This window comes from Symphalangus syndactylus, chromosome 5, assembly GCF_028878055.3.
Source record: "Symphalangus syndactylus isolate Jambi chromosome 5, NHGRI_mSymSyn1-v2.1_pri, whole genome shotgun sequence".
In the NCBI taxonomy this organism is placed as follows: Eukaryota; Metazoa; Chordata; class Mammalia; order Primates; family Hylobatidae; genus Symphalangus; species Symphalangus syndactylus.
The window spans coordinates 102,337,638-102,348,178 of NC_072427.2; the positions used below are offsets into that span (position 1 = coordinate 102,337,638).

The 10,541-nt window shown below is 37.5% G+C and overlaps 1 protein-coding gene across 1 annotated transcript in view; it reads left to right on the forward strand.

Moving 5' to 3' along the window:
* The window catches only part of LOC134736570 (uncharacterized), a 367,716-nt gene extending 357,514 nt beyond the window's left edge, over window positions 1-10,202 (forward strand). The window contains exons 5-6 of the mRNA XM_063638508.1: window positions 9,513-9,683; window positions 10,092-10,202. Coding sequence (XP_063494578.1) covers window positions 9,513-9,683; window positions 10,092-10,202 — 282 coding nt within the window. The remainder of the gene's footprint in view (window positions 1-9,512; window positions 9,684-10,091) is intronic.
* Window positions 10,203-10,541: the final 339 nt, after the last annotated feature.

Consider the following 10,541-nt stretch of genomic DNA (forward strand, 5'->3'; position numbering starts at 1 on the left):
GCTTGTGGCACAGACACTGGCCTATTCTTCTTGTGGAAAAAGGCGCTGCTGTTTTACGGTGGCCTGGAGGCTGGGCGTGGTTCCCTGCCGGGGGCTGGGTTCTAATGGCTTCTCCAAGCAAGACGCAGGATCTGCAGAGTCGCGTGGACTGACTCTGTTCACCATTTGTTTGCTCTCCAACCTGGAGCTGAGGATTTTTGCTCTTTCCAGCCTTCCTCTCTCCTTCCTTTTCCCCTCTCTCTTTTCGTCATAACCAGAGGCCTTGCACAAAGTTTATTTGAGATTTCCCCTTGCAGTCAGAAAGCACAGTTGTCTTATATTTTTATTCAGTTAACATAATGGAGATAAGCCAGGTTATTATATTTAAACTCACAGATTTTAGGCTACATACAGGATCCTCATTCATCTGCTGTTGCTGGGTTATTTATTGTTAATATTAGCCATATGATTTAGTGTGAAAAGTGTTTACAGCAGTGTTAGGCTCTGAAACAAATCTTGGCTCTCCTACATTAAGGAACTTGTAAACTTTTCTGTGCCACTATTCCTAGATCTGCAAAATGCAAGAGTGAGATAAATGTAACATTATGTGGGAGAGGGACCAGCTTATACTCAGCTCTCAACACTTTTTTTTGTTATCTGTGTTATTATGAAAGTAATTATAAAATATATGTGATACAAGTGAAGATATCTTGTGTTTCTTTTAAAATATTAATACATAAAGTATTTACTCCATCTAAATGCACTTTATTTCACTATAGTAAAATACTGAATAAGGATGTATTTTGGCACTAGAGAAATCAAGCTTATTTTAAATCAGATAAAAGTTAGAGGTAAACGATCATATAAGTAATTTCCTAAAATGAAAGAAAAAAAAGACAAGATTTGGGGAGGACCCTAATGCCAAGCACTTTATAGCTATAATTTGCAAATAGATTCTCAAGTTTAGAAATTTATTTTAAAATCTCAGAAAGTAAGAATCTGTTTCATAGGGCTACATTCTTGGTATTCAAAGCCTGGCCCCAGACTAGCAGTATGGGAATCACCTGGGAGCTTGTTAGACTCTCAAGCTCAAAGCAGGACCCACATATCCGAATCTGGATTCATATTTAGCCATATGCACAATATTACACCTGTAGATTGACATCCTATCTACCATTACTTGAATATATCAAACAATAAGTAAAGGTCTGTCTTGAGGCAACTCACTCCGTTGCCCAGGCTGAAGTGCAGCAATGCAATCTCAGCTCACTGCAAACTCTGCCTCCCGGGTTCACGCCATTCTCCTGCCTCAGCCTCCTGAGTAGCTGGGACTTCAGGCATCCACCACCAGGCCTGGCTAATTTTTTGTATTTTTAGTAGAGATGGGGTTTCACCATGTTAGCCAAGATGGTCTTGATCTCCTGACCTCGTAATCTGCCCGCCTTGGCCTCCCAAAGTGCTGGGATTCCAGGTGTGAGCCACTGTGCCTGGCCATGATTTTTTTTTTAATCTTTTATTTTTATGTAATTGTGGATTCACATGCAGTTTTAAGAAATCATACAGAGAGATCTCTAGACCAGTGACTCTGTTTCAAACAATGGTCATATCCTATGTTGAGTACAATATTACAATCAAGAAACTGACAGTCATAGATCTTATTCAGATATCACTGGGTTTGCATGCATTTGTTTGTGTGTGTGTGTGTGTGTGTGTGTGTTTAGCCTTATGTGCTTTTATCACATTTGTAGATCCGTGTGATTACTCCCACAATAAAGATATGGGACACTTTTATCCTGTACTGACTTTTATGTAGTCACAGTCACATCCCTACCACCCCAACCTTCTAACTTCTAACAACCACTAATCTGTCTTCCATTTCTATCATTTTGTTATTTCAAAACTGTTACAGAAATGGAATTACACCCTATGTAACTTTTTTTTTTTTTTCGAGACGGAGTCTCGCTCTGTCACCCAGGCTGGAGTGCAGTGGCGCGATCTCGGCTCACTGCTAGCTCCGCCTCCCGGGTTCACGCCATTCTCTGCCTCAGCCTCTCCGAGTAGCTGGGACTACAGGCGCCCGCCACCACACCCGGCTAATTTTTTGTATTTTTAGTAGAGACAGGGTTTCACCGTGGTCTCGATCTCCTGACCTCGTGATCCGCCCGCCTCGGCCTCCCAAAGTGCTGGGATTACAAGCGTGAGCCACTGTGCCCGGCCCCTATGTGACTTTTTAAAGCTAACTTTTCAGTCAGTGTAGTTGCTCGAGATCTGTCTAAGATGTTATGTGAATCAATAGCTCAGCTCTTTTTATTGCTGAGTTAGGCTACTTATTTTAAAACATTTTTTCTCTCATTTAGAAACTCCATGTCTTAGTGGCACCCCTCTGGCTGATGCTGGATAGAGGTTATGAGCCCACCTAAATTGTCTCCTCCTGCCCTTGTTCAGGAGCATGGGGAGGTAGCCCAGGAGAAAAACAACTGCTCCAGCCTAATTAGGATATATTTTAGCTTTATGTATTTTTCCTGTGGGGGGAGGCTGCAAGGAGTCATGAGAGAAGCCCTGAAATTACTCAGTGTTGCTTAGCAACTTTTCTAGCATGATGGATGCAGCAAACCACCGAATTTTATGGAGGCTCCATAATTTCATCTATTCACTGGTGGAAATGATTCCCACCCTATAAGGCTAGAAGGATCAGAGAAAAATTGTATGCATTTAATTGGTTCACTGGCTACAATTTTATTGGTTCACTGGCTAAAACTTGCAAAAGTGTGGATAGCAATACATATGCAACAGTATCATCTTTTCAGGAAAGATATTTGCTTATATCCCTTAGCTTGCTGTAAAATCCATGTCAAGTCCCTTACTGGAGGGAGATTTTCCTTTCCATGGGCACCAGGGGGATAGCCTATTCTTCGTTCTCTTTTTATCTGCTTAAACCTATTCCTGTCTCTCTGCTTTTCTCCCATAATGACTGGCTATGGAGTGACGAACTATGTCTTCAGTTTTCTCTCTCTTTACCACCCCCAAAGAATTACAAAAGAACTCATGTTGTCTCAACGGTTGTAATTTAATGACAATCACATCTTGGAAATAGAGATTAAACCACTAAGGGCAGCTGCAAACTTGGGGTAGCTTTATGGTTTACAGAATCTCTTAACATTGCATTATTAATCCTGGTTTATGCTTCTTGAGTCCTTTCTGGGGCTACAAATATAAGGCCTGCTAGATTTACATCCCCAGCTTTTTCTTTTTCTCTGATGATAGGATTTGCTGCATTGAGTACCCATCTATTTAAAGAAAGCTACAGGTGGATAGTAGTTAAGGCAATTGAAACAGATTTTATTCGAGTACCATAGCAATATGGGAAAAGAGACCTCAGTATAGAACTGAGCCCAATTCCAAATACAGCAAAGACAAGTTAGGATTTATAGCCAATGTTCAGGCTGCGGGAAAGTGATGGATATAAAATTACTAAGAGGAGGCATCAACGGTGGCAGTAATTCTTGTTAAACTGACATAACAGGATTCTTGCTGAAGGCAAATCAGGGTGATCAGATATCAAGGATGGGAAATTCTCTCTAAGCTGACTTAGCAGGATTCTCACTAAAACGAGACTCTAGAGGCCAAACAGGACTAGTGGAGCAGTGGGCTTAGAGGAGATCAACAAAACTTTGGTCAAGGAAAGGGTCTTTGTCACATCCTAATTTGATCGTACCTCTGGCCAGAAACAAACCTGAACATTAAATTAGAAAAATTAACAGTCAACCTCTTGTCCTGGGTGGTTAATTTATATTTCTAAGGGTCTTCAGAATGAGTGACACAAATCTCAAAGTGATAGTGTTGTGAATGTAGATTTTGCCAACTCATACTACTTAAAGCCAAAAGTTTATTGACTTGGATTTTTAAAAAATGGGCTTATAAAATTGTGTAATATTGTGGTACTGATTATACTTTTTAATAACCAAAATCATGAAAACATATTTTATATGTATAATTTTTGTTTGTTTGTTTGAGACGGAGTCTCACCCTGTCACGCAGGCTGGAGCACAATGGCGCAATCTCAGCTCACTGCAACCTCTGCCTCTTGGGTTCAAATGATTCTCCTGCCTCAGCATCCCAAGCAGCTGGAATTATAGGTGCCCACCACCATGCCCAGCTGATTTTTGTGTTTGTAGTAGAGACGGGGTTTCACCATGTTGGCCAGGCTGGTCTCGAACTCCTAACCTCATGATCCCCCAGCCTCAGCCTCCCAAATTGCTGGGATTACAGACGTGAGCCACTGTACCTGGCTTTATATGTATAATATTAAAAGTGACTAAGGTAATACATTTTAAGTATTTGGCTAAACAGATTTCTTTGAAGTTATTATTTATTAAGTTATTATATGCATCTGGCTATCAGTACATTATTGTATTCTAAAATTTCCGTATTCATAAGCATTGAGTTTTTAATTGAGCTACTATGTAGCAAATAAATTACATTTGTTATCTCATGAATCTTCACAAGAATCAAATTAGGTAGATGTCATCCCCATTTTTTTCATCAATGTTACTACTACGTAAAACTGGCAATCAAATCCAGGCCAACTGGCCCCTCAAGACAGTGTTCTTATTTCTCTGCCATAGATTGGGCAATTGGTCCTCACTCCTCACTCCCGTCTCCTCAGCATCCAAAACACAAGCTTGTTGTAGGCGGAACTTGCTTATTTTTCTCATGACTTGAGATAGCACTGTGAGTTGTTTTGGCCAATGGCATGTGAGTCATTGTAATAGTGTGTCAGTTTTCAGCCTAGATTTTACGAGGCCTTGTGTCTTATGCTTGTTGTGTTAAATCTCTGCCATCCTGGCTACCAGTCCAGTATATGAAGTGTGAGAGACCCAGCTGACCCCTAGACCTACAGAGAAAAAAAGAGGTATCCATTTCCACAACCTGAAGCAGAACAGCCCAGCCAAAGCCTGATTAGATCATCCACATTCAAGCTGGTCTGCATATAGATGAGAAATACGGGGTATTTTAGTTATTTGTTATAATGCAATGGAAACAACAGCTGTCTGATAGATTAGCAGTTGTATCAGTCAGGGCTTTCCAGATAAATGGTCACTTTTGCTATATAGAGAGAGATATTTATCTTAAGGAATGAGCTCATGCAATTGAGGGTGGGGTGGCATGTTCAAAATCCATAAGGTAGGCCTGCAGGCTGGAAACCCAGGCAGGATTTTATATGCTACAGTCTTAAGACAGAAACCCAGAAACCCTTCTCCTCCAGGAAACCTCACTTTTTGCCTTTTATGTCTTCAACTGATTAGATGAGGTCCATCCATATTATTGAGGGAAATCTTTATTTAACTGATTATAAATGTCATTCACATCCACCAAATGCTTTCACAGCAACATCTGGATTAGTGTTTCACTAGACAATTAAGCACCACAACTTAGCCAAGTTGGTGCATATAGTTAAATACCATCGCAGTACCTGTATATGTTCTCCACTGGAGGTGCAAATTTAACCAAAGAAAATGAAAGAAAATGCCAAATGAGTAAGCGAATGAGAGGACGTATCTATGCTGAGATTTGTAAGTGAATTTTGGAAAACAAATGTTTCCACCAAAGGGATGATTATAGAAGCAGGGATAAATTAAAGAGAGTTTAATAGATTGAATGCTACTGAATAGTTGAGGCTGAGAACCTGAGATAAAACAGTAGATATATTAGTTTGAAAAATTTTGAGGAATAAAGTGAGTAGACAAAATATGAATACAGGAAATAGTTGCTCAAAAAGAATTTGGATGATATCTGCAGGCGAAATAAGTGATAACTTCAGTTTTTTTTCCCATTGTTTTTATTAGTGATATTTAGGATGGAGGAATGGTCAAATGAAGATTAGAATTAACAATGTAGGGATGAGAAAAAAAAGCATGTAAAAGTGGGCAGGGAGTCCACAGTACATATACTAGGTCAGCATCAATGATTACAAGTACAGTCCCGCTCCCAGGAACTCCCATCATCTCTGCAATGGCTCATTCCTGAGAAACTAGGACTGCAATAGAAACTAGGTTTCTATTTTCCAGGGGTTTGGAGGCAGGTCTTAGAACAGTGCTGTTATCGGTTATCTTTATGGTGTTTAGTCACTTGTCATTTTCTATAATTCTTTTCATTCCTCATACAAATGGTGTTCTGACAGTCCCACTGTTCAGTTTTGTGATGTACTTGTAAAATTTATTTTCTAGAAGATAAACATTTTGTCACTTTGCATTCTGATTCCTGATACTAAGTGATTTTCTTCATCTAACAGCACATATTGTTTATATGCTTACTTAAATGGATAAACACAATATTTCAGTCTCTACTCCATGCTGTCCATTGTTGTCAGAGATTGTTGGTATTTAAAAAAATAAGCATTTTTTAATTATCTCATGGGACTTACTAAGTAGACTATAACGTGGACATTAAGTCAAAAAATAAGGGAAGTTTTCAACCCTATTAGGTATATTAACTTTCTCATCTAAATGGGTATATTATGGAATATGATATTTTGCATTTTTTGCAGTGCCTTTCCAATCCCCTTGACTACTTGTGACAACAAAACTCTCTAAGATATTGCCTTATTTTTACTGTCTAGTATGTTTTTATTGGGGATTTTATCAGTTTTTATGGCAAGACATGTCATTACATGCCACGGTACTTATGTTTATGTGTCACATTGAGTAAACTGTAGTGCCCAGTTGTTTAGCCAAATGCCAGTTTGGATGCTGTTGTGAAGGCATTTTCTTAGATATGATTAATAATTTAAGTAACTGGACTTTGAATAAAGCAAATTACCCTCAGAAGTGTGGGTCTCATCCAACCCATAGTTGAAGGTCTTGAAAGAAAAGAAAAGACTGAATTCTCTTGGAGAGGCAGGAATTCTGTCTTTAGATTACCTAAGGACTCAAGGTAGCAATAGACAGATTTTGAACTTGTCAGCTGCCATAGTCATGTGAGCAAATACCTTTAAATCTCAATCATTCTCTCTCTCTCTCTCTCCCTCCCTCTCTCCCTGCCTTCCTTTCTCCCTCTCGTTCTTTCATATATGAGAGAAACACACATGCACACACCCTGTTGGTCCTGTTTCTCTGGAGAACCTTGGTTAATACAAATGCTCTTAAACAAAAACACTTTTTATTCTATCAAAAGACTTTTACTTACTCACACTATTACACAAAAGACTTTTAAAATTACTCTTTAAATTTCTGTAATAATAATCAGGATGATTGCAATAAATATTAGTGGAACAAAAGTATATTTAATTTTATCTTTCTCTAAAACTCATTTTAAAAAACCTGAAGCATAGAGGAAAAAAAGAAAACCCATTCTGATTTAGCGTCTAGGAAAACTCCCAAATTTCTTACATTAGACTGTGATTATCAAGTATAAGAAAATTTGGGCCAAATTTAGAGAGGTTACCTAGAACTGATCCAAGCCTAAGAGTGAAAGACTAGAATTTCTATGAATTGAAACTTTGTTTTTATTGCTTCTTAGCATCTGAACCCCCTCCTGAATTCAAGAAGGAACTCTCCATTTCATGTATCTCCCTGGATGCCAAAGATTGACTTTCACTGTGGAAGCCAAATACAAAACAAAATCAAATAAGAAAACTAAGCAAAACAAAAGAGGTACTCGTTTCTGAACACACACACACAAATTTACACACTACTCTTTGCAGTTAAACATGGCCAATTAAACAAATCTGACCCAGATTTAAAATAGAGAGTTGGATTACGCAGAAGCCCTGCCTAGCCAACAGTGACAGGGCAACAATTCCCAGTTCACAGAGACTAACATGGCCATGTAGTGCATGGAATACAGTGATGGAATGCAGTGACCAACGACCAGAGCCTGGGCCAAGAGTTGGAATGAGATGAGCTACAATACCCAGGTTTGGCTGTGGTGGTGATAATGTCCTTCCCTGAATTGACTCTGTGGCACCAATTTGCCTGACCTCTCTGATTCCTGCCTGTTTTCTCAGTATGTTCACCACCAGACTTCTCAGTAATTTTGTGAGCTAATCAATATTCTTTTAACAAATTTCTTTTCTGTCAAGTTAATTTTGATAATAACTTGACACATTCCTATTAATGGTGGTAAAAAGAAAAAGAATTATCAATGTAACAACTATTATTTTATGTCATTATTGAAGTACTACTCAATACATCAAACAAACAAAATGCAATTATCATAGGAAAGTTTGAAAGGCCAGGTATTAGCAGAGACTTCTAGTCATGGAAATTTATTGTTTAATGAGTAGTTTTAGTTTTGCAAGATGAAAAGGGTTCTGGAAGTTGGCTGAACAGCAATGTGAATGTGCTTAGCACTACTTAAAACTGGTTAAGCTGGTAAGTTTTCTGTTATGTGTATTTTACCACAATTTTAAATAAATAAATAAGTAAGTGGAAGTTTGAAGAATCAAATTATTATTATTTGTCTATGTATTTTTTTCCTAGAACCAATGGTGGTCAACTGAAAATATGAATAACATAATCCCACAAAATCAGAGGGACAAGATTTAATATTAAAAGATAAGCTATTCATTCTGCAAAAAGTAATTGGCTAGATAATATAATGGAAGAAAAGTATCACAACAACCAAGAATTTTAAACACTTATTGAATATATTAAACTTATAAAGTAATACTTGAGCAAGGCAAAAGACAGACCTCTGAGATCGATGATTCACGATGATAAAGATAACAATGAGTGAATTATTCTGTGAATTTGGCATAATCACAAATGAGCCATCAGTAAACATATTTCCTTCTAGAGTTTGAGAAAATACTATTAACATTTATTTAGAAACATAAACATGCAAGATAAACTTTTTAAAAATAAAAGTAATAATGAGGTATGAGTAGGCAATATATTATACTACAAAGCTATGATAATTAAAATGAGTTACAATAGTACAGGTATAAACCAGTTAAAAATAAAAGGAAATAGGTTGACCAGAATAAATATCAGATATTTAGTATGTAGTAAAGACAACATTTAAAATAGTAGGGAGAGAATATATCATTATGTAAATGATGTTGGGGCACGTGACTAGCTATTTCAGTAATTTTGAAATGGAGCAAATATTTACCTGTAAAATATGAGACCACAAAAATTACTAAATGAAAAAAAGACATAAAAGAAGTATTGATAGCAGCTTTGTTTCCAGTGCCATCATAATTTTTCTTTCAGTTTACATCTTCCACCCTTCAAGGTATCTGTATATAGGAGCTCTTTTCTTTGTTTGCTGCTTATTTGTGAATGTATGTAAAAGTTACCTGTGCAAATCCTCTCTTCTATGCTCGGCTTTGGGATACTGAACCTGAGTTTTATGTACTTACTGAAACTTATTTACTTGCTGAACCTTATTTACTTGCTGAATCTTATTTCAGCCTTGGTGGGGTCCCTGTTGAAATCGGCCAGTAGGGGTCACTAGAGAAAGAGAATGGAGAGGGACGGCCGGAGGAGGAGCAACTAAACATGCTCATTCCTATTTGTTTTCTGTTTCAGTTTTTGCATCCTGTTCCGATTAGCATCACTCTAGGAACATTTGTTCAACTTGACAGTCACTGTTTGTTCCAGTGCAACGTTTGTGGGTCTTTCCAGCATTCACAGACACTCTTCATTGTTTCCTCTTGGAGACACATGCACCACCAGCCTAACGATGTCCCTTTCTCAAAGGTCTGACTTCCAGTTCCCTGGGACTTTTTCCTCAAATTTCTAAGGTTTAATAATTTTAAGTGCTTCTTTTTGCCTCCCCTAACCCAGCCCTAAGGGCGATGGCTTCTTTCAACAGTTGCTATCTCTGGAATACTTTTGAAATTTTTACCTTTCCAGTTCTTTACTACCTAATGAAGAGCACTTATACTGATTTTCCTTGTTAAAATAACTGAGGCATATATCAAAACATCATGTGAACACTATAAAAATATACAACCTGTCATTTGTCAATTAAAACACTAAATGAAAAAAAAATAACTAATGCAGCTTTTTTGTCCTAAGCAGTACAAACTTATTCTTTTTTTCAATGTATATTTTACAAGATTAAGGTTTCTCTTTCACTCTAAAACGTATTTTGTTTCTGCTTAGTATAATGTGTGCTTCACCTACATTGGACATTCTCTGTCACTAATGTGGGGACAGGAAAATGAAGGTGTTGGGGGGCGGTTCCTAGAAATATCTGAATCTTCATTGCAATGACTGTTAACTTCAGCCAAGTGCAACAATGTCTCCAAAATAATTTCTAAGAGAAATTTTAGTAGAAACTTTATGAAAAAGAAAATAGACACTGTTTTTTAAAATATTCACAGCACACTATATGAGGAGTAGAGGAAATCTATATATTTAATAGTAAAATAGTTGTTAGCTTAAGCACAAAAGTATATAAAATGGTATAATTAACATGTAGGATATGCAGATATACCTACACATGTAAGTCTTAAGACATGTTGAAGAGAAAAGGTTCTGCCCTGGATTGTTTTTATTCTTAATTGTTGAGGTCCGCATGTGTGAGCTCATTGGTAATATAGGAGTTTGGCT